We start from the raw sequence: 23865 nt of genomic DNA on the forward strand, positions 1-23865 counted from the left end.
CAGGAGAAGAGTGAGACGTGACTTTATTAGAAAAGTAAAAAAAAAAAAAAAAAAAAAAAAAAAAGCGCAAAAAACTGAGATGAGTTGGTCCTTAACGGATGCCTTGGTGGATGAGGCTGCTTTTGGCTGCACTGGCCTTCTCCCGCTCCCGCCGCCGGGCAGGGTCCAACTCAAAGCAGCGCCACAGCCGCAGGGTCTCATCTGCTGCTGCTGATGCCACTGTAGCCCCATCTGGGCTCATGGTCAGACTAAGGACCCGGGCTGTGTGACCTGGGGCGTGAGGAGGGAAAAAGTGAGAGCAGTACAAATGAAGGTAGATACCTATGGCCTTCCAATTTTGAGAGCTTGTTTATAACAGTCTGAGATAATTAACAATTCACACACTATAAAGTTCATCCTTCTAAAGTGTACAGTTCATTGATTCCTAGTATATTCACAGAGTTGTGCAACCATCACAACAATAATTCCAGAATTTTTTCATCACTCCATAAAGAAAGTCCTCATTACCCTCTCCCCTCAGCGTCTAGCAACCATTAATCTGTTTTCTCCCTCTCTGCATTTGCCTCTTCTGGACATTTCATATAAATAGTCATACAATACGTGCCCTTTTGTTTCTGGCTTCTGTCACTTAGCACCTACCTTTCAGCTCAGCCACCTTGGCCATGGTTGGGTACTTCCAAATAACCAGCTGGTTCTGGGCAAAGCCATGGCCTGAGATGAGCTCCTTGTAGTGGGGAGACCAGAGGATGGAGCACACCTGTGGAGAGGGAATGGCATGGGCATGACGTACATAGAGCCAACACTACTCAAATCAGAACCAAGTCCACCGTGGTGTTAGCCACCCTACCAGGTGCTACAGACTCAGACTTGAATGACTATAGTCCTTACAAAAGCCTTTTGAGAGTTATAACTGTTATTCACGTTACAGATCAGGAATCAAGCAGAAGGAAGTTCAGCGAGTTGCCTAAGATCACATGCAAGTTAAGTTAGTAAGAGGCAGAGCCAGAATTTGAACCTGAGCCCAAGGTTAGAATGAAGGCTGCATGTGCTAGGCAGGGGGATGGCAAGAGAGGAAGCTGCAGTGCTTGCAGGGAGATACACCAGCAAGGGCCTCAAATATCATTCTAAAGCATTTGGATTATATACTGTAGGTGATAGGGAGCCCTTGCAGGGTTTAAAGAGGACAGAAACAGACACCCAGACCAGTGTAGAGGACAGACTGGAAAAGATATGAAAAGACTAGTGCTGTGAGCCTCCACTGGGGAGAAGGATGAGGCCGAGGGGAGGGGACACGTGTAAATGATATTCTGAGGTAAAACAGACGTCTTGGTGACTAGGTGGGGAGGATGAAAGAGTCTAGGTTTTTCAGATTTCTGAGTGGTGTCCCTCACAACAACATAGGAGGAGGAGGAGGAACACATTTCAGGGAGGCAAGGAGAAGTGACAAGTTTAATTTGGGACATATTAGGGTGGTGCCAACTATAGCACATGGGGTTAGAGACAAGCTCTCTGTGGACTGTTGGAAATGTGGGTCTGGAGCTCATGAGTGAGAGCTGAGTTAGAAGTTTGGAAACCATCAGGGTATAGCATCGGTGAAGCCACTGGAGGGGACGTGGTTGCCCAGGAAGGCTATATAGAATTAAGAACACATCTGGGAGTGAGAGGCTGGAATAAGGAAGACTACCTGGGAATGGGCATCCACAGCACTCAGACAGGCCCCAGAGCAGACGTTCCAGATACGAACGTGTCGATCGCTTGTGCCCCCTCCAGTTGCCAGGACATTGGGCTGCCAGGGACACCAAGCTACAGCCTAGGTGTGATAAAAAGTTGGGGTCAGTAGGTACTAGAGCTAGACACAGAGCTATAGGGCTCACAGATTAACCCAGTCCAATGCCACCATCCCATGTCCCCAGAGGTTCTGAGTGAGAGTCTGCAGAGGCCTAGCCCAGCCCAGCCCTACTCTCACCTTGACAGCCCCTTGATGTTGGGTGAATGTCTGCAGAGGAACCCAGCCACCTTCTCCAGGAGCACTAGGCCACACGTTGACCAAGTTATCGTTGCCACCACTGGCTAAATGTCGTCCATCTGGGGCCCAGCGCAGCCCACACACTTCCTGGCTGTGGCCACTCAATGTGGCCACATGGTGTTCTGCTACCCGAACATCATGGTGGTGGATGTGGCCAGAGCGTGAGCCACTGCAGGAGGGGAGAAGGGAATCAGGTCCTATAGCAGTGCCAAATGCCACCAGCAGGCCAGAGCTGCTTCAGTTCAGAGGTGTACAGTCCGGGGAGAGGGGGCCAAAATCATAGACTGATTTTGTAACAGACTAGCAAAAACCACTAACCTGGACAGGATATAGCTATTCCAACAGAGGGAGCCCACTCGGGCAGAATGACTGGTCATGTTTCGAAGCCGTTTCTGCTGTTGCACATCCCATAGCTACAGAGAGAGAAGACCATGAAGATCGGGACTTGGCATCAACATCCTCCTGCTGGGCAAGACCCCTGGGGGCCTTGTTCTGGGGAACAATAGAGCTGCAGCACAGGGACAAGTCTCACCTGCACCTCAGCACTGCTGGTGCCCACAGCTAGGTAGTTGCCCTCTTTGATCCAGGCCACAGAAGATATATAGTCCCCAGGCTGCTCCAATTGCAGCAGCTGCAGGATGTCACCAGAGCTAGCACTCCACAAGTACACACTGTTGTCCAAAGCCACAGCCAGTACGTTCCCAGAGCTCCAATCCACAAGGTTCAGGTCTGCCAGAGGGGGAAGGGAAGAGCATGAGCTTTCTAGTTTGCCTAGTCCCTCTCTCTCCCTTTTTCTCCATTCACCAGACAGGGAGAAGGCTGCACTTACAGTAGTCATTCCGGATTTCAGGGGCATCCAGGATCCGGTCTGGCAGGGAAGGAATGTAACGGCAGGTCTTCCTGCTGGAGCTGGGCGTGGCCTTCTGGCTATAGAGTACTTTCAGTCTGTTCTGGTAACCTGTGGCAACGGAGTGGGTCTAGACACTGGGAGAAATTGAGACCTCCCCCTGCCCCTAACCAGGAAGTCCAGAGAAGCACCTTCCCTCCCCTCAGTCTTAGGTGGGACGAGCCATCTCATCTAACCCGAGCCCTGGGGATGGAATGACACCTCCCTCCAAGAGCTGAAAACTTCAGGTCTTACCCTCTGGGGCATTTTGTGGTTTTCCACTGAGCCGAAGGATCTTGGCTTCCTCCACATCAAAACCGTTCAGGTTCAAAGCCCATGCTTTCTGATGTTCCTGGCACATAAGGGTGGTGGTGAGGTAGTGGTATCATCCAGATTATACAGATCGGTTTCCTGCCTTAAGCCCCCCTGGAACACATACCTTCTTGGTGGGCGTCTGACTGTCTTCGGGCTGGTTCTCCTTGCTCAGGAGGAAGCTAGCGACCTCCATCTGGGAAGCACTGCGATGGGGGATATAGCGGTCACCGCCAGGTTTGCTGGGAGTGGTCTGAATCTTGGAGCCGGATTTGCCTGGGGCAGGGAGAGGGAAGCCAGACTGTCACAACAGGCTCCCATGGGAGCAGTCGTGAAGGCTGTTCTCAGACCTTCCCTCTTCCTGCCCGCGTCCCGCCGCACCCCACTGACCGGGAGTTCGGCCCGGGGTCCTGCCGGCGCTGTGGGATCGGTTGGCTGCCCGCATAGGCGAGGGGGCCGGCCCCGCGGCTTCCTTCGCCTTGCGCTGCCAGCGCGCAGGGGGTGCATTGGGGATGGGTGTATCCAGCTGCAGCAGCGAGTGCAGGTCACTCTCGAACACGAACTGGGCCATGGGAGTGTCTGGAGGGGGAGGGCTGCCCGCTGAGACCCGGAGGAAGAAAGGTGACAGTGCTCTGGGACGGCCGACCACTCAGGGCCACCCCGGCCGCAGCCCTTCCCAGCCCGGCACCCCCGGCCGCGGCCTCACCACGGTTCGCTCGGCCCAGCCGCCTCTCACCGTCAGCTCAAAGAAGGCTCGGATCTCAGACCGGCGTTAGCAGTGCGGATTTACGCTTCTTAAACTCTCCGCTCCGAGCACTCATTGGCTCCTTCAAAACCCAACCGTCGCAACCGTTGCCCTTGCCCATTGGCCTCCACGGCACAGGGGGCGGGTCTTCCGGGGCAAGTCGCAGATCTCACGGGAGTCCAGCAGTGGAGCGGGATTTGAAGGATGGGAGAGAGGCAAAGGCAGGTCCTGCGCCACCAGGTGTCGGAAAGCGGGGCGGGGCGGGGCGGGGCGGGGCGAGGCGGGGCGCGTCGCGTCTGGAGGCGGGGCCTGACCTGCGTGCATTCCCCAGTCGCTTCCATTCATTCCTCAGCCTCCCCGCACCCGCCCTTCACACTTAACTCTGCTTGTGGATCTTGTTTATGATACAAAGTGCAGGACTCGGCGTAATGACCTAAAGCACTTGAGCCTTTTTAGTGAAGGTTACGGGCAGTGGCCGGCCAGCCGGCCCGCGGGCGGGGAGGCAGGGGCAGGAGTTGATTGAGCAGCTTAGAAGCAGAAAGAAGGCGGGAGCGTCCACTGTTAGTTTAGTGCCTGCGGAAAACACTGCTAGGAAGGAAGTAGCTCATTTGTTTGTTTTTAAAAACTGTTTTGTTTGTTGTTGTTCTACAAACAAGGAAAATGAGGCTGAAAGAGGGGTGAATTCCTTATGGCCAAGAAAAAAAGCTCAGGATTCAGGATTCAGATCTGCCTATCTGGGAGATAAGATTGGACTGCCCTGTGAGGGAAACAGGGGCTCACCCCAATGGGGCTTTAGAGATGTCAGGAATTTTAGAGATCCGCTAGTCTAATTTGCACATGGTGCACCCTCCCCATCCCAGCAACATACCCATATTTTACAGGTGAAGAAACCGCGGCCCAAGAAAGGATTTGCCCGAGGTCCCATGTTGTTAGGAGTCCAGGCCTGACTCCCATTCAATACGTGCTCTAATAATGACTTCAATGAATTGTATGATATGCTTAGAGGTGAAGCAGCAATAATAAAAATAATCATGGGTATCATTTACTGGCCATCTGCTAACTGCGGTGTTTAAAAAGTTTACATACATTACTGTGTTTAATCCTTAATCCATAAAGCAGATGCTTTATTCCCTTTTTACAAAAAAAGAAACCTGGTCAGGGAAAGGTTTGAAACTTGCCCAAAGGCACACAGGCCATAATAATTAGTGGAGCCAAACTATCTAACTAACCTCAGCAATCTAACCATATGCTACACTGCCCCAAAGAGAGGCTAGAAAAAATCGCGTTTTCAATCATTAGCCTAAGATCAACTCTGATGATGACAGAGAAAATTTGGGGGCCCTTAACCCGAATGATATTGTTATTATTTTTAATTTTGAAGCATTCATGCTGTCTCTTTCCAATTACTTTGGAAAACAGGAGTTAGATGTCCTGGGGTTGGAAATGGGGAGTCCCTGAACCCCAGAGGACATAGAAAGGTCAGGCTGGTCAGGGCCTTAAATGTTAAGCTAAGGAATTTGGACTTTATCTGCCAGGCATTGTGGAGTCAGTGAGAGTTTCCGTGCAGGTAAGGGCCAAACAAAACATTTCTGAGGGCAGAACATAGCAAGCAATTTGCAGTTTCTGGTGTAAGGGTCACTGTAGAGGAAAAGAACAACAGGGTAAATGAGAGTACAACTTCAGGGAATTTGAACATTTAAAAATAAAGGAATGGGCTTCCCCCGTGGCTCAGTGGTTGGGAATCCGCCTGCCAATGCAGGGGACACAGGTTTGAGCCCTGGTCCAGGAAGATCCCACATGCCGCGGAGCAACTAAGCCCGTGTGCCACAACTACTGGGCCCTCATGCTGCAACTACTGAAGCCTGAGTACCTAGAGCCCGTGCTCTGCAACAAGAGAAGCCACCGCAATGAGAGGCCCGGCCCTCATGCTGCAACTACTGAAGCCTGAGTACCTAGAGCCCGTGCTCTGCAACAAGAGAAGCCACCGCAATGAGAAGCCCGCCCACCACAAGGAAGACTAGCCCCTGCTCGCCGCAACTAGAGAAAGCCCAGGGGCAGCAACAAAGACCCAGACAAAAATAAATAAATTAAATAAATTAAATAAATAAATAAATAAATAAAGGAATGAAAGAAGCCAGTGGAGATTATAACTGACATGGACCTTGAAGCTGGAGGGATTCTAATATGATACAAAATGGTCAAATAGAGTGATGACAGAAAAGGTCAGAGTTGGCTATTGGGAAACAAACCTTCGGTGACCTTGGAGAGAAAGGGATCAGGTGAGGCGGTGCTTGGGTTCCGTTTGGAAGGGGTTGCAGAAAGAAGGGGGTGGGGAGAATGTGGAGGCAGCAAGCATGGGCTACTTGTATAAGAAATTTGGGAGTGAAAAAGAGGGCAGTGCATGGGAGCTGCAGGGAACGCCAGCATCAAGATGCCTATGCATCTTTGAAGGTGAAGAGCCAGAGGAGATGGAAGAGGGTAGAACAAGCACCTTGCCCAGGAAGAAAGGGGATAGAAAACACAGGGAGCTTTTTCAGTCTAGGGGAGAAAGATCAATTCCTCTTAGGCTGGAGGGAAGGAGAACAAGGCTTTAGAGATAAATAATTAGAGGCTTGAGGAGCTGCTTGGATTGGGGAACTCCCACCGGGAGGACCTGAATGTAGGGAAGCAGAGGGCATGGAGGGAATAAAATATAGGTGATATTCAGGGGGTGGAACAGCCCAGTTGGGATAAAAATAAAGATAACCCTGTAGGGACTACCCTGGTGGCTCAGTGGTTAAGAATCCGCCTGCCAATGCAGGGGACACGGGTTCGATCCTTGGTCCGGGAAGATCCCACATGCCCGCGGAGCAACTAAGCCCGCAAGCCACAACTACTGAGCCCGTGTGCCACATCTACTGAAGCCCACACACCTACAGCCTGTGCTCCTCAATAAGAAGCCCACGCACGCACTGCAACGAAGAGTAGCCCCCGCTCGCCGCAACTAGAGAAAGACTGCACGCAGCAATGAAGACCCAATGCAGCCAAAAATAAATTTAAAAATTAATTTAAAAAAAAGATAACCCTGTAAACACTGACTATTTACTATATGCATGGCATTGTGTTAACACTGTTAATCCTCACACAGGGAAATAGTAGAAGAGAACGAGATCAGTTCTGAAGAGTCAAGCTAAGATTTAGAGGTAAGGAGTGAGCAAGGAGTGAGATGAACAGGAAGATCAATCTGGAGGCAACATACAGGTTGGATTTAGGGAGAGAGACTGGAGGCAGAGATATTAGGTAGAGGCTGTAGTAATAGCTCAGTGGAGATGGAGAAGAGGAGACCGAATTTAGGAAGTAAAAGGGGTCAGGACATGATGGCTGAATCGGTGTAAAGGTGAGAGGTTCAGTGGTTTGGATCTCAATCCTAGTTTTGAGCCCCTAGGAGTAGAGTTGGAGCCTTGAACGTGGCTTGGGGAAGGAATTATGGAAAGTGAGTATACCAGATGTCATCCATTTGTCCCATCCAGGTCCACTCTTCATCATCTACTCTGCCCTGTGCCCTGTGAGGCTGACTCATATGGCCTGCGTCAATGGATTCCCTTGGGCTCTGGTTTCTGTTTGTATTCTACCAATGGGAGGATGTTATAGGTTAAATTGTGTCTCTCCCCCACAAAATTTATACGTTGCATACTTAAGCCCCAGTACTTCAGAGTGTGGCCTTACTAGGGTCACTCCAGGTATAATTAGTTAAGTTGAGGTCATTTGGGTGGGCCCTAATCCAGTAAGACTGGTGTCCTTGTAAAATGGAAAAGTTTGGACACAGACACACACAGGGAGAACACCATGTGAAGATGAAAGCAAGAGGTGTAGGTGATGCTTCTACAAGCCAAACACTGATGATTGCCAGGAAACCCCCAGAAGCTAAGGGAGAGGCATGGAACAGATTCTTCCTTACAGCTCTCAGAAGCAAACAACCCTGCTGACACCTTGAATTTCTAGCCTCCAGAACTAAGAGATAATAAACACTGTTGTTTAAGCCACCAAGTTTGCGGTACTTTGTTAGGGCAGATGGAGGAGATCAGGAGATCAGAGAGTGAGGGTTGGGGGAAGGGGAGGGCAGACATGAGCTATTTGTTCCCCTGGCTCCGTCCCCGCCATATCCCCAACAGGTTGGCTGTAGCTCTCTGCCACAGCTCCTGCCAGGCGTCCCTCTCTGTACCTACTCTCTCCCTGTCTCATAACTACTCTCTCCCATTACCCCTCGATGCCCAGGGTGGGGTGCGGTGGGTACCAGCTCCCAGCTGCTGATAGCCCCGGGGTACTGCACTATTCCTTGATGGTTTTCCTAAATCCTGCCTCATCTTTATAAATATGCCCTTTATTAAACTCTCATCCAGATACCCAGATTGAGTGCGTCATCTATTTCTGCCAAGACCCTGACTGGCACAGTGGGTATATTTGGAGTCAGCAAAAAATACTGTTTGTTTGAGAATTTGAATGGGTCAGGGGAATCCATAATCAGAATGGCCTAAGCACATTTACTGCTGCATATGAACGGCAGAGAGGATGAGAGGCATGGGGTTAAGGCAGCATTGTCCAGAAAGATTTCCTTCATTTAGAAAACATTTATTGAAGGCCTACTACCATGCACCAAGCACTACTCCAGGTGCTGGGGGGTGGGGGTTGGAGGGAAGACAAATAAATCACAGCCCTTGCCCTCAGGGAGCTCACAATCTAGTAACAGAAGATAGACATGTAAAGGGTTACTTGCATAAACCATTACAGGTGCTATAGTAGAGGTCTGGGCTAGAGATAAGAACTTTGGAATGGTCAGCATATAGGAAAGGCAATGAGAGTGGATGGTATTGGAGACTGTTAAGAATGGACTCTTGAGGGACTGCAGTAATTAAGGAGTGGAAGAGATTCCAGGATAAGATTAAGAAGAAATAATTACCATAGTTTAGACATATCAAACACTTACTATGTCCTAGTTACTGTGCTTTACTTAGATGATCTCACTAAATGCTCTTTACAACTCTATGGGGTTCTGTTATTATCCCTGTTTTATAGGTGAGAAAATTAAGGCTCAAAGACTTTATTTGCTCAAGGCCATACAGCTAGCAAATGGGAAAGACAGGAATTGAACCCAGCTCTGACTCCAGAGCTTATGCTCTTAACTATTAGTATACTCAGAGAGGCCCGAGCAGAGCCAGGAGAGATGGTGACGTATGCAAGCCATGGAGGAGAGAATTTAAAGGAGAAATGAGTAGTCACCATGACAAATGACAATAGAGAGATCAAATGGATTGAGAATTAACAAAATCTGATTGGATCTTGTGATGAGAAAAATTTGAGGTGAGTTTTGCCTGAGTAGTTTCATTAGCAGAGTGGTAGTAGGGGAATGAATTGAAGTAGTCTGAGGAGCAAATGGGAGTCAGGAAGTGGAGACTCCTTTTCAAGGAGTTTCGCATTAAAGAGGAGAGAGAAAAGGAGGTGAAATTTAGAGGAGCTTAGTCAAATGAGCCTTGTCCTGGATTTATGTCAGCAGCAGTACTGAAAGATCAGTGTTATGAAGCCCAGCTAGGAGGGGAGACAACCGGGAAGGACGTGAGGTGTGAGATGGTTGTGTTGTTGGGATGGGGTGGGTAGGGAAGTTCAGAAGGAAGGACTAGAGGGTTTGGATCTGTCCAGGGTACTGGGAGTGAGGGGCCTGCCAGCAGCTGAGTGGTAAGTAGGAATGGTTGGCGATGTGAGTGGTGCAGTAGGACCCTGTCTCAGCCATGCGTGGGCACACAGACAGGGGCATGGTCCCCAGGCAAGAAGGCTGCAATCCTCGGTAGTCCATCTGGGCCTGGGAGGAACATAGGGGCAAGGGAGTCTTCTCTGAGGACCTAGGTAGAATTTCGAGGAGGCTGGGCTCCACTTCCTCACAGGCATCTGAGACTGCAGCCTTGGGCTTGGAGAGATGGGAGAGGGGGGGAAGGGGTCTGGATTAGAGCAGGTCCTGTGGGAGCAGGACCTGGATTGTGTAGAAAGGAGGGTTCGGCTGGAGGTAGGGCCCAGGGATGGTATGCTGGTGGGCAAGGGCCTTGGAAAAGTTGTGTGGTAGGGCAAGGATCCAGCTCCACACAGGGCTGATGGCGGGTGGTGTAGAGCAGTGGTGCACTCACCGGACTCAGGGCTGCAGTATCCCTAAGGTACTGGCCTAGGACCCGGCGGAGGTCTGGAAGTGAGGGCCACAGGGCATGCCTCAGGCTCCTTGAGGAGAAAGAAGAGAAGGAGACTGAGTTGTGGGAGTGAGTTAGGAGGGGAGCCCCAAGGGGGGGGCCATGGGGGGAGGCAGTGAGGTGGGGGAGCAAGCTTGGAGAGGTAAGAGTGTAGTCAAGGCAGTAAAGTAAGGTAGTGGAGCATAGGTGAAAAGGAAACCTCTGGTGGCGGAGGGAACTCAGTAGTGCGGAGGTTCAAAAAAGGGATTTGAGTGTCCTCAAACACTCCTGCCTCAGGGCCTTTGCACTTCCTGTTCTCTCTGCCTGGAACACTTGATTTGTTCTCTCACTTCATTTAGGTTTCTGCTCAGACGTCATCCTGACAGAGAGGACTTCCCTGACTGCCCTAAAATAGAACCACCTCCCTTCTCCATCACTCTCTGTCTCCTGCTCTGCTTATTTTTCTTTATAGCGCTTGACTTATTGTGTATTTATTAGATCCTTATATATATCACATATACGAGAATGTAAACTCCATGAGAGCAAAGAGTTTGTCTATTTGCTCACTCCTGTAGCTCCAGGGTGTAGAACAGTGTCTGGCCCATAATAGGTTCTCAGGAAGTTAGTTGAATTAATGAATGGAGAGAACCAATGGGGCTTTTATTAAGTTACTGGGGAAGGTGGTCTCTCCAGGAAGAACATGGATTAAGGTATGTTGGGGGAACCTCCAACTCCTTAGGCTCATATTTCCACATGGAGGGACTTTAGCTGAACAACATTTCAGGCCTCTTCTGTGACCTCACTCGTATCTCTCCAGGGAAGGAGGAGTGACGTATCTGGTAAATTGGGGAAAATGAACTGAGTACGCCTGGTTCAGCAGCACCAGCTCCCTCTTCTCTCCCAACTTTTTTGTTGGATCTGGCTACTTGCATAGAGGCCGCATTGCAGTCTGCTCATACATGTGAGTGGATTAAAAGCTCAAAGACATATTCAAGGAGAGATGCGAACACAGAAGAGGGGCATCTAATCTAGCCTAGGGCCATCTAAAGAGGCCACGTGCAGGAGTTACCTTCTGAGCTGAGTCTTCAAGAATCGAGAGATGTTACCAACTGAAGGACTGAGGTGGTATGGATTCTGTCCTTTATGTTTATAACTTCCAATGACATTTCTCCTCAGCCTTAGTCTCCCCACATAAACAAGTCATTCATTAATAACATTTATTTAAGTGTGTGCTATTTAGCAGGCCCTGTGCTGTAGATTTAAGGATGACCAAGTAAGGCATATAAAGAAATGAATGCAGTATAATGCTTCTGGTAATATGGAAGAAGTCTGTATTGGGGCACAAAGAAAGTAGCCAATAGGGGAAGGTCAGGAAAGGTTTCCTAGGAGTTGGGGAAGAAAGTTATTTATAGATAAATGGGTATTAGTCATCCAGGGAGGATATTCCTGGCAGACGAGACATTATGTGCAAAGGCACTGAGAAGTAAAATCTCTTGACTTGGGGAGGAAATCACCAACAGTCTGGCAAGGCTGATGCACAGGGCGGGAGGGTGGAAATCCCGGCAGGGGCCAGATTTTGCACAGCCTTCCTTGTCATTCTAGAGTCTGGACTTTATCCTGTGGAGCTAATAATGTGACTTAAGGAGGCGGAGTGATAAGTTCATGTGTGCATTTTTAGAAAGATTATTCTGGTGGCTGCGTGAGGCTAGATTGGCGGGAGAAGGGGCTCCGTTTTGGTGAGTCAGGTAGTGCCTGTACCGCTAGAGAAAGAGGGCTATTGTTTGAGCGAGCTTTAGGAGGCGGAATGACCGGACCAGACTGGATAAGGGCGAGGGTGGCGCCTTAGTGTTCCGGCTTGGGTGACAGGGGGCCAGTAGCCTTGTTACTGAGATGAGGAGTCAGAAGGTGGGCTTGTTTGGGGTGTCCCGTATAGTGGGCATGTTAGAGTGTAAGGAGGCAGTGCGACTCCCGGGGAAGACGCGCTGGGAGCAGCTGACGCCACAGGTGTGGATGTGGGATTGTCCGGAGAGCGGGTGACATAGAGTGACGCGGGGATGCTTCTTTAGAGGCCGCTGGCCTCGCCCGGACCACGGCCCCGTCTCCCGCCTGACCGGAGCGGTACCTGTAGTGCGCAGGAAACTGCCACCTCAGCAGCAGCAGGCCCAGGAGGGCGCTGACGCCCAGCACCAGGAGCAGAGCGGTCACCAGGAAGATCCAGGCTAATGGACAAAAGCAGTCAGATCACTGGGGGCCGCGCCTGGCAGGAGCCCCGCCCCCAGGTCCACCAGGCCCCACCCTTCGCCGCCCCGGGGCGCCGGGTAAGTCTGCCCAGCCGCGGCCCCGCCCCTCGCTGAGCCAGCGCCCCTCCGCTTGCGCAGCCGCTGACCGCCTTTGCTCTGGCTCGGCCCTCACCCGTCTCGGAGGCGGTTTCCACCCTCAATGGGTCGGACCAGGCGCTCCAGGGCCCATGGAAGGTGGGGCCGTGGAGCCTGGCGCGCAGCTGTACACGGTAGCGGGAGCGCGGGCGCAGCTCTAAGGTCTCTCCCTGGGCCCCGAGAGGCGGCTCCAGCACCTGCGCAGAGGAGAAGCGAGCGGGTGGTCAGGCTCCCGGTCCGGGTGGGCCGGCGTCGGGGCCTCTAGAACTCGGCATCTGTTTGACCGAAATCCTACCGCATTGAGTCCCCTGGGATTTCCCCCAGAGAGCCTCGCTGGCAGAAAACGCTCATCCTGGCGGAAGCTGGCTGGAGAGAACACCAGGACAGAGAGCCTCGCCCTGCCTGCGGCCTCGCCCTGCCTGGCGCGGTACACCCCCGACACAGAGACTCATCTACACAGAGTACTACTCATCCTGACACATATACATACGATAAACCGACAGAGATCTGGTACACACACAGTGACCAGGCACGCACCAGACCAGGTCGGGCGATGGAAACCCCGGACACGCTCAGATACTCGGAGCCACGTAGACCAGGCCACAAATAACATCCTCTGAGTAGAGGATGCCAGCACTGTGCTAGGTGCTGGGGGTACGAGGAGAGATTCCAAGCACAGGGAACAAGAATCGTGTGTACAAGCAGGGAGACATTATTGATCAGTTAGCAAACATTTATGAAGAGTAAGACACCCAAACAAGTAAATAGTTACAAGAAATAATTAGTGCAATAATAATGATATAAGCAAGGTACCACGGGAGAGTGTAATGCTGCCTGAGTTGCTTGATTGGAGGTTACAGAGTGTTCTGTGTACTAAGAGCGTGCATGGGCCGGCTGGATGGTCAAAGGTGAGGTTAAGCCAGTGGTAGTAGGGACATGAGACCTATTAGTACAATAAACTCAACTAATTTGTTGATAAATAGAGGGAAGGGAAAAGGGAGACGAGTCGAAGATAATTCCAGACTCGGGGAACTGGGTAAGTGTTGGTGCCACTGTCAGAGACAAGGAACAGGAGAGGTAAGTCTGAGGAAGAAATGCTGTATGGTTCTATTTTATTAGTTCAACAACAGTCAGAAATTATGAGTGGTAATGTCAGAGTAGTGGTTTCCTTGGAGGGTGTGCATATGTGACCTGTGGGCATGAGACACTTCTGGGGTGCTAGAAATAATCTCTGTCTTGATCTGGGTAATGGTTACATGGCTGTATACACATGTACAAATTAATCAGTGGTATATTTAAGATTTGTGTTACTTTATGTAACTTATACCGCAGTAAAAAAGTAAAATAAGTTTGGGGAAGAAGATGAGTTCAGTTTTGGATATACTGAGTCTGAAATGCCCTGGAGGCTTTTAGATAGAGCTGTCTGGTAAGAAGTTGTATATACATGTGGTGAATGAGAATAAAAGTAAAGAAAGAAACTAATATTTAATGTATATTGAGCATCTTCTATCTGCCAGGCAGTATGCTAAATATTTATATATTTAATTTTTACTGTAACTCTGGAAAGTACATAGCTTTATCCCCATTTCACCAATGAGGAAACTGAGACTTCAAAAATTTAAGTAATTCACCTATGGTACAGAAGTTCCTTTTCATATGGGTGTTGGAATGATAAGTTTGGGATGGTTAATGTATCGTCATTGAAACCACAGAGTTGAAGCACTCACTTAGGGAGAGCGTATATATTTATCTAGAGGAGAAAAGAGTCTAGGGTGGGACTGTTGGAAGCGCAGCCTATTAAGGAAGTGTGGAAAGGAGGAGCCAGGAAAGAGCGAGGAGGTTCAGTCAGAGAGGTGGTACGAGAATCAGGAGAGACTGATATCCCAAAAGCAAAGGAAGGAGAAAATTTTAAATAGGAGTAGTCAGCATGTCAGATGCCAAAGAGAGATTAAGACACCAGTTGAATAAGCTCAGACATGAATACATAGACACTTTCACTCCTGATAACAGATACAGTGAAACTTAGGGATACCCTGATTATGAGGTCTGGGGGCATTTGTTCCTTGACTGTACCTTCCAGTCCTGATGGCCTTCTCCTGTGTATCGGAGCTGATAGCAGATCTCTTGTGCTGCCCAGGGTGATGGATGCTGCCATTCCAGTTCCAGCTGCCCGCTGGAGACCTCCCTCCAGTGTAAGTTTGGAGGGGAGATGAGCACTACAGGGACGTCAGCAGGGACTGGCCTAAGCCCTTCTGTGCATGAGACATCATGTCACCAGGGCCACGGGTCAGAAGTATCAGAGTTGGTGATCCTGGGCATGGGGTCAGATATGGTAGAGGTGGGAACTATGTGGGAGGAGAAGGGGAGAAAGTTCTTACCAGCCTGATGGATCCAGAAAGGGGAGCCCAGGTAGCTGTGAATGGCACCCTGGGCTGTGGTCACCTCCACAAGGATGTGAATAGCACTGTCATTTCGTGACTTGAAGTGGCAGCGGGAGAACTGGGAGGGCTGTGATCCTGGATTTTTCTCCTGCTCTTCACACTTCTCCCAGACGGGGTCCCTATGAATCAGTCCCATAGAGTCATTGAATCAGGCCTGCCTCAGAGACTAATCTTGATATTCCCCCCATCCCACAGGGGACTGGATTATAATCTAACTTGTTCTTTGGATGGGCCTACAGGGCTTTCTCTCCCGTGTCATAATGTTTTGTTTTCTGAGGTTTGTTTTGGTGTCCAGCCTCTTCTTAAGAAAAGAGCTAGATGAGACAGGAAAATAGCATGGGCTATAGAGTTCAGGTCTTGGCTTATTGGTGTATAACTCTGGGCAAATTACTTGATTTATCTCTGCCTCAGTTTCCTCATTTGTGAAATGGGTTAATAATGCCTACTTTGAATGGTATTATTTCAGAGATTAAAGAGCTTTCATCTTTCTGGAGGAAAACATGTTTTTAACCTGTTCTCATTAGGCGGCCCTCTTAGTCACCTCTAAATGTTATTTTACTAATAGATCATTACGACAGCCTCCTAACTGGCTTTTCTGCCTCCATTTCTGCCACTCCCTTCAATTTACTCTCCACACAGCAACCAGATCCAAAATGTTGATCTGATAATGTCCAGAATATATGACAAGTCTGTCCATTTATTTTGATCTTTGCCCCTGCTGCATTAGATGAAACCATTATCTGTTGCCTGGATTAAGGCAAATTTCTAACTGGTGATCCTGCTTTCCACTCTTACTTCTTTTTAATTGCACAAAGAAACATCTTTTCGAACTGTAAATCATATCATGTCACTCTTCTGCTTAAAATCCTTCAATGGCTCCCCATCCCCCTTGGAATAAAATCCAAACTCCATACCAGAGCCTATAGGACTCCATACGGTTGAGTTCCTCCCTACCTCCCCATTCTCATCTCCTACAATTCTCACACCAGTTTACCACCCTTCATGCACACAGGCCTTCTCTCTGTGTAGCAGATATACCAGATGAAGTGTCTTTGCAGCTCACCTTGCCCTGGGTGGCCCTGCCTCTAGATCTCACGTGACTCACTTCTTCTTGCCACTTGGGTCTCAGCTCACCTGTCACCTCCTTGGCAAGGCTTTCTCCGACCACTCAGTTGAAATTAGCACCCCTCCCCCACCCTCCCACTTAGTCTCTGTCATATAACCTTGTTCCTTTATTTCTTTACTTGTTTCTCACCCCCTCTTCCCTTCTCCCAACTAAAATGGAAGCCCCAACAATGCCGGAAGCTTTTCTGTTTTGTCACTCTATCCCCAGTGCCTGGTACATAGTCACCTTCAATAACTGTTTATTGAACAAATAAATCCTGTCTCCTTCCTGATTATAACCCTTAAATGACTAGCTATTACTAAAATTATTTATCATTTTATATATTTTTATGTTTACTAATTTATTCAACAAATAATTGATACTATGTGCCAGGCACTGTGATAGGCCCTATGAATGCACAGAGGAATAATTTTCGAGGACCTGTCATTTCAATGGGAAAGGTAGAAAAACCAACAGATGGTATTCTTCTGTGATGTGCACGGGCTAGCTTGGGAATATCAAGGAGGATCATCTAACCCAGATGGGGAGGGTCAGAGGATAGTTCCCGTGCAAGGCAGTGCTTAGACTGAGTCCTGGACTATAAATAGGACAGGCAAAGGGGACAAACAGACATCCCAGGCACATGCTTGTGCACAGATAAGAGATATGGTACTCTGGGGGAAATTCTAAGTGGTGCAGAATGCTTTTAGCATAGAGGGTCTGGTGGGGAGTGGTAAATGTGAGCAGACCAAGGTCGTGGATGGCCTTATTGCCTTTCAAAGGAGCTTAAACTTAATCTTGCAGTAATGATGGAGACATTTAAAGGTTATAAACAGGAATTGTCATCATTAGCTTTGTACTTTAGGAAAGTCACTCTAACTGCAGTTTGTAAGAGAGGACTTGTGAGGGTGGACTAGAAGCAGAGAAATTTATTAGGACAATGTTATGGTATTTTACATGCAAAGTTATGAGGATCTGAAAGTGGGGTTGTGGTAGTTGGGGTAGAGGGAAATAGATGGATTCAAGGGATACTGTAGAGGTAGAAATGACAAGCATTTCTGATTGGATATGGAGGGTGTAGAAATGGCAGAAGTTCAGGGTGGAAAACTGAGTTGATAGCAGGATGGACAAGAAGAGGAGGAGCAGGTTTTGGTAGGGAATATGTGAATTCGGTTTTGCCACCTTTTAATCCATTCATGGCCCCTCCATACTATGGAAATCTGTGCAGTTATTAAAAAGAATGAGTTACATCTTTTTGTAATGATCTCCAAGACATATTTTTAAGTAAAAAAGTAAGTTACTAAATCATACATATAATGTGATCCAATTTATATTGAAAATTGAATATTGTGTATAGACATATGTAACTGCATATACAAACTGGAAGAATACATTAAAACTGTTAATAGTGGTTTTTTTCATTATTCATTCATTCAACAATTTTTTTTTTACTGAGCATCTACTGTGTTCCAGGCACCGTGTGAGTTGAGAACATATTGGTGAGTAAAAGCAGACACTGACTTTGCCCTCATGGATCATGTATAGTCAAGATCAGCCTTTCTCAACTGGAGCTCTGAGACAGAATTTTGTTATCAATCAAATAACTATGGGACTTCCCTGATGGCACAGTGGTTAAAAATCTGCCTGCCAATGCAGGGGACACGTGTTCAATCCCTGGTCCAGGAAGATCCCACATGCGGTGGAGTAACTAAGCCCATGTGCCACAACTACTGAGCCTGAGCTCTAGAGCCCACGAACCACAACTGCTGAGCCCACGTGCCACAACTACTGAAGCCCGCACGCCTCGAGCCCGTGCTCTGCAACAAGAGAAGCCACCGCAGTGAGAAGCCCTCGTACTGCAACAAAGAGTAGCCCCCGCTCACCGCAACTAGAGAACGCCTGCTCACAGCAACGAAGACCCAACGCAGCCGAAAAAAAAAAAAACAACTATGTGAGGTATAAATGTAAAATTGTAACTATGATAAGTATTTAAGAAGGAGAGGTACGTGGCACAACAAGGATGTATAATAGTGCCATTGGACCTAAGGAGGAAGGTCAGGGGAGGGCTCCCTGAGGAGGTGACATTTGAGTTGAGATCTGAAGGATAAATAAAGGTTAAGTAAAGATAGGAGAGTTGGGTAAACAGCATGTGCAAAGATCCAGAGGCAGGAGGGAACATGGTAGGTAGGGGGGAACCAAAATAGGCCAGTACTGGAGCACAGAGCACAAAAGGCAACATAGTATAAGATGAAACTGAAGGCATTGATAGGGGCTGAGCCTTTTAGAACTTTATATGGTCACAGTAGTGTTTTCTTTGTCCTAAGATCAATGGAAGCTATGGACCTTGGAAGAGTTTTAAGCAGAGGATGTTGTATTTATTTTTGCACTTTTATTTACTTATTTATTTTTAAAGATTTTTTTGATGTGGGCCGTTTTTAAAGTCTTTATTGAATTTGTTACAATACTGCTTCTGTTTTACGTTTTGGTTTTTGTGACCACGTGTATAGTCAAGATCAGCCTTTCTCAACTGGAGCTCTGAGACAGAATTTTGTTATCAATCAAATAACTATGGGACTTCCCTGATGGCACAGTGGTTAAAAATCTGCCTGCCAATGCAGGGGACACGTGTTCAATCCCTGGTCCAGGAAGATCCCACATGCGGTGGAGTAACTAAGCCCATGTGCCACAACTACTGAGCCTGAGCTCTAGAGCCCACGAACCACAACTGCTGAGCCCACGTGCCACAACTACTGAAGCCCGCACGCCTCGAGCCCGTGCTCTGCAACAAGAGAAGCCACCGCAGTGAGAAGCCCTCGTACTGCAACAAAGAGTAGCCCCCGCTCACCGCAACTAGAGAACGCCTGCTCACAGCAACGAAGACCCAACGCAGCCGAAAAAAAAAAAAACAACTATGTGAGGTATAAATGTAAAATTGTAACTATGATAAGTATTTAAGAAGGAGAGGTACGTGGCACAACAAGGATGTATAATAGTGCCATTGGACCTAAGGAGGAAGGTCAGGGGAGGGCTCCCTGAGGAGGTGACATTTGAGTTGAGATCTGAAGGATAAATAAAGGTTAAGTAAAGATAGGAGAGTTGGGTAAACAGCATGTGCAAAGATCCAGAGGCAGGAGGGAACATGGTAGGTAGGGGGGAACCAAAATAGGCCAGTACTGGAGCACAGAGCACAAAAGGCAACATAGTATAAGATGAAACTGAAGGCATTGATAGGGGCTGAGCCTTTTAGAACTTTATATGGTCACAGTAGTGTTTTCTTTGTCCTAAGATCAATGGAAGCTATGGACCTTGGAAGAGTTTTAAGCAGAGGATGTTGTATTTATTTTTGCACTTTTATTTACTTATTTATTTTTAAAGATTTTTTTGATGTGGGCCGTTTTTAAAGTCTTTATTGAATTTGTTACAATACTGCTTCTGTTTTACGTTTTGGTTTTTGTGACCACGAGGCATGTGGGATCTTAGCTCCCCAACCAGGGATCGAACCTGCACCCCCTACATTGGAAGGCGAAGTCTTAACCACTGGACTGCCAGGGCAGTCCCTATTTTTTGCACTTTTAAAAACTCACTCCAGCTCCTGTGTGGAGAATGTTTTGGAGGAACCAAGAAGTGATCAGTTAATAAGTCTTCTTAATAGCCTAAATGAGAAATGATGATGGCTTGTACTAGGATGATGGCAGTGAGGAACAAAAGTGGACAGATTCTAGAGATGTTTAATAGGTAAAATCAGCAAGACTTGGTTATATACTCGATATGAAGGAAGTGACAGATCAGTGAGGTGTTTGGTGGAAATTCTTGAAGGCCAGGCGAAGTTTTAATTGGATCTGATAGATAGTGAAAAGCTGCAGTACATATTTGAGTAGGGAAAGGCCATGCAAAGTTTCAGTTTAACAAAAGTCAGTCTGTCAGCAGCATGTGGGGTAAATCGGAGGTCGATGAGAATGTAGGCTGTTGGAATGGTCCAGGTGACATGACTGAAGCTGCATGAAACCAAGGCGTTCCCAGCGAGTATGAAGAGAGGTTGAAAAGATACAATACCCATTGGAGGATGAGAGCATGGAGGCTGTTTGGTTTGGCGGACAAGGGAGGGGAGTAAAGAGGACCAAGACAATCTCTCCCTTCTTTCTGCAAGGTTGTGCTTCTCTCCCATGACATCAAGCTCAATCAGCAGTTCAGTTCTCACCTGTCTCTGGGGCAGCACCATGCCCTGCTGTGGTAGAAGAAGCCTTGGGAGCTAGCGTGGTCCTGTTGCTGCCACTGACAGGTAACATTCTTCAGGTCCAAGGTAAAGCATTGCAGTCCAATTTCCACTGGGGTCAGAGAAGGAAGTCCCATCAGGGCCCACGTGCCCCTACTCTATAGGGTACCCAGATCATCTTTACACACATAACTTGGGACATTTACTCCTATTCTTTCTTCTCTCCCTGAACATAGTTCATTCTGTCCAGTGGCAAGTTTGAGGTCATCAGGAAGGACCATGGTTCCCAGAGCTTCCATATCCAGCCCAGGCCTCTCTAGAGATCTTTTCTATCTCCTCCCCATCTCCCCATTCCTTTGTTGACTCACCTGCATCCCCAGGCAGGTCCATGGTCACAGGGAGGGACCAAGATCCCCAGGAGCCACGGAGGGAGACCCCATCAGGTTGGCTGCGTAGCTGGAGCCAGTAGGAGTTACCAGGCTGGAGCCCTGAGATGAGGCAGCTTCCACCCTTCACTGTCAGAGATGGAGCCTTGGGAGAAGAATCCCAGCCTCAGAATCTAGGTCTGCCTCTCAGCCAAGAGAACCTCCACCTCTTATATTTGAAGCCCCACAACATGCCTGTGGAGAGACCCTCAGTTCTTCACTGGATAGATATGCACACAGACTGGGAGCCAGGTCAGTGGGTTTCAGGTGGAGTTCAGGGCTTTTTAGGGAAATCCCCATCAACTTGGAGGCCTGAAGCTCTCAATTTTGTTGGTATGAATGACCCAAAGTGGGAGATCCCTAAATAGACATGGCTCCTAATCAGAGCCTATGCTAACTCTCTAAGGACCAACCCAGTCTGGAATCCCCAAAGTATGGCCTGTCCTTTCTTGGGGGCAAAACTGTGGGTAGGAGATAGCAGGCGGAGAAGAAGGAGGCCAGGATACTTCTCTAGTTGTGGAGGTCTGCTCTGGTACATCCTGTTGGGGCATCATGGGCTGAGCACATGGAGACTGGGCGAGAGCTGGGGCTAGGTTTGGTCTCCGCAGAGCTGGGCAGCAGGTTTCTGTGGACAGCAGCAGTGTGACTGTGGGACCAGTGGAGTTCCTTGGATCCTCAGGGCCATAGCGGAGTTCATGCCTCAGAAATTCACTGATTTCGGGAGCTGGGGCCTCCCAGCTGATCTGAAGTTCCCCTGGCTGGCTCCCTCCCATGGCCTCGATGAGGCTGGGGGGAGCTGGCAGGCCTGAAGGTGAGACAGGGCACATCAGAACTCTTTGGGGGCCACAGTCTACAGCTCAACCCATGGACTGTGGAGAGGGGATACTGGAGGATGGATTGAGGGCAGCCCCTGGGGCAGGTCAGGGAGGCTCCTTATCCTGTTCTCCTGTCCTCGGGAGAACAGTGACCTCACTGCAGGTTTGTTAGGCTCAGTGCTCCTCAAGAGCAGGGATCTCTCTTCATCTGTGCATCCTTTTCACCTAGCACAGTGCCTGGCACATGGTAGGTATTCTGTAACTGATGAATGAGTGAGTCAATGAATAGGTTAATGATGGGAAAGTCAGGGTGTCTCTGGTGTGAAATGAGGTCTAGCTCTGGATGCTGAGGCTAAGAGGAATGAGAAGGGGGTCTTGAGGTGCCTCTGGGGGTCTGGTAGTGGGGGGACATCCACATCGTCTTGAAAGAGACAGCTCACTCTGATTCTAGGAGCTGGCCTGAGGGCAGCAAACAGGGGGGCCAGGATGACAGGAGGATGGTCCGTACCCACACTATCCACAGAGAGCACCCGCTGGGTCAGATTCTGGTTCAGAAACACGTTCTTCACCCAGAGGTGCAGTTGAGAGAAGAGGCGAACTTCATCCTGGGCTGGAAACTGGCACACGTACCGGGTTCCAAAGGGCTGCACACGCTGGGAACTCAGGGGGCAGGCACGGGGCTTCTCCCTGTGGGCACAGGAGAAGTCCATCCTACATACACGGCCACCTGTTCAGCCCTGAGGACCCAGGTCTGGGCCCAAACCCAACTTCTATTTCCAATACTGCCATTTTTCTTCTCAGTGCCTGGGTTGGATTAGGGGTTATGTAGGGGTGTGAGCTGGGTATATCCAAAGCACATCTGTTCATTAAGTGGCTACTTAGGGCATGTACTTGGAGTAGTCCTCTGATAGGGCCAAAGGCAGGGAAGCTACTGGAATGGGGCTCAGCTGTGGTATGTACAGGACAGATACAGGGGAGTGGTATATACATGATACATATATATGATATATATGATGCAGCACATACCCTGGGTAGGCATACAGCAGCTGATATATTTCACTGGGCGCTGCTTCTTCCTCATCCCAGAAGCAAGTGAGGTCCTCAAATGTTCGGGAGAAACAGTTCAGGGACTCTGAGTCCGAGGCCAGCAAGGAGGCATCTGAGGAATAGCTGGTGAGTTGGGCTCTGGGTCCTCCCTGCTGTGTTTGTGGGCAAGAGTCGGGGACCAGTGGGAGCCTCCTACTTTGCACATCCCCCTCCCAGGGCTCCCTCTTCCTGGGTATAGGTGATCTCCACCCTCCACATACCTCACCTTGGCTGGTGACTTGTGCCAGGTTTTGGGGGGCCGGGAGGAGGCAGGAGATGACCACCAAGAGGGCCCAGGAGGGCATCTTCTCCGGCACTGTGTGCCTGCCTTAGCCCATCCTCCCTGCAGGAAGCCGGGCCCCAATCCCCTCCCGGGCCAGCCCCTCAGGTTCCTGTCAGATACAGCCCCACGTCCTGTCCCTGTCCCTGCCCCTGTGGGGCCCATCCAGACCACATTGGGCCGGGGGCCAGGGGAGGGGGCGTGGGAGTGGGCAGGAGGGTAGGAGGAATTTGAAAGAGAGGATACAGGCCTTTGGTGGGAGGGAGATGGGGGGGGTTACATTTTTTTGACCATGTACCAAAAGCAGAATAAGCCTCTATGTGTGTCCATGTTCACTGCTGTAGAAGGGTGTATTATGAGCATGGAGAGCAACATTCACTGAGTGCTACTTACAATGCTGCCATGTGTTAAGCACTTTATATCTACTGATTCAGCTAATCTTCATAATAGTCTTATTATTTCCATTAGAGTGATGAGGAAACTGAGATGCAAGTAAATTAAAGACTTGCCTAAGATGGCACACCTCCTAAGAGGTAAAACTCAGGACATCAAAGCTTTAGAACCCCAAGTGCTTAACAACCATACCAGTGCCGCTGGAAGGTGTAATTTGCCAAGAAATGACTGTCTGCCTTGCAACTGTGACAAAATGGTGGCTATTTCCACTTTAATAGGTTCTGTCACTTTGTGCACAAATAAACACATTCTCCTTGGAACTAGACAACACCCTCCATTGTGGGGACCCTCCACAGCTGCCTTTCATCCTTTGCTACTCAAAGTGTGGTCCATGGATCAGCAGCAACAGCATTCCCTGGGAGTGTCTTACAAATGCAGACTCCTGGGCCCCGCCCCAGACCTTCTAAAACAGAATCTGCACTCTCTCCAAATTCCCAGATGAGGCGAATACATATTAAAGTTTGAGAAGCTCTGGTCTTCAGTACTTTTATCAGGTTGGCTCAGAATCAAGGGAT

At 49.0% G+C, this 23865-nt stretch overlaps 2 protein-coding genes across 4 annotated transcripts; both read right to left on the reverse strand.

Moving 5' to 3' along the window:
* Positions 1–7: 7 nt before the first annotated feature.
* On the reverse strand, positions 8–4111 carry CDC20 (cell division cycle 20). 3 transcript variants are annotated; one of them, XM_007117447.4, is made up of 11 exons: positions 3961–4111; positions 3615–3824; positions 3352–3500; positions 3168–3264; positions 2856–2984; positions 2559–2755; positions 2345–2439; positions 1967–2195; positions 1685–1810; positions 640–757; positions 8–270 (listed from the first exon to the last, which is right to left on the reverse strand). In XM_007117447.4, exons 2-11 carry the CDS (start codon positions 3793–3795, stop codon positions 92–94), a joined length of 1500 nt encoding a protein of 499 aa, XP_007117509.1. In that variant the 5' UTR covers positions 3796–3824; positions 3961–4111; the 3' UTR covers positions 8–91. The 3 variants fall into 3 exon arrangements, with proteins under 3 accessions (XP_007117509.1, XP_007117508.1, XP_007117507.1); XM_007117446.4 differs by having other exon boundaries at positions 3931–4111; XM_007117445.4 differs by having other exon boundaries at positions 3615–4110.
* Positions 4112–8635: 4524 nt separating this feature from the next.
* MPL (MPL proto-oncogene, thrombopoietin receptor) lies at positions 8636–22922 on the reverse strand. Its single transcript, XM_007117449.4, has 12 exons — positions 22844–22922; positions 22558–22690; positions 22040–22218; positions 21223–21521; positions 20660–20822; positions 20277–20403; positions 14911–15092; positions 14606–14748; positions 12570–12729; positions 12280–12376; positions 10122–10209; positions 8636–9907 (listed from the first exon to the last, which is right to left on the reverse strand). The coding sequence occupies exons 1-12, from the start codon at positions 22920–22922 to the stop codon at positions 9620–9622; spliced, it is 1938 nt and encodes a 645-aa protein (XP_007117511.2). The 3' UTR covers positions 8636–9619.
* Between the last annotated feature and the right edge of the window lie 943 nt (positions 22923–23865).

This window comes from Physeter macrocephalus, chromosome 3 (assembly GCF_002837175.3).
Source record: "Physeter macrocephalus isolate SW-GA chromosome 3, ASM283717v5, whole genome shotgun sequence".
Taxonomy (NCBI): Eukaryota; Metazoa; Chordata; class Mammalia; order Artiodactyla; family Physeteridae; genus Physeter; species Physeter macrocephalus.

Excerpts from the sequence above, each read along its gene's own strand:
- CDC20 (XM_007117447.4), bottom strand. The coding sequence starts at position 3,795 with ATGGCCCAGTTCGTGTTCGAGAGTGACCTGCACTCGCTGCTGCAGCTG. Across the intron at positions 758-1,684 it reads CTGTGGATGCCCATTCCCAG|GTGTGCTCCATCCTCTGGTC; the intron begins GTAGTCTTCCTT and ends CCCTCTCCACAG. Across the intron at positions 271-639 it reads CAAGGTGGCTGAGCTGAAAG|GTCACACAGCCCGGGTCCTT; the intron begins GTAGGTGCTAAG and ends CTCACGCCCCAG.
- MPL (XM_007117449.4), bottom strand. The coding sequence starts at position 22,922 with ATGCCCTCCTGGGCCCTCTTGGTGGTCATCTCCTGCCTCCTCCCGGCC. Across the intron at positions 12,730-14,605 it reads AAGGCCATCAGGACTGGAAG|GTGCTGGAGCCGCCTCTCGG; the intron begins GTACAGTCAAGG and ends TCCTCTGCGCAG. Across the intron at positions 10,210-12,279 it reads CAGTTTCCTGCGCACTACAG|GAGCCTGAGGCATGCCCTGT; the intron begins GTACCGCTCCGG and ends TTTCTCCTCAAG.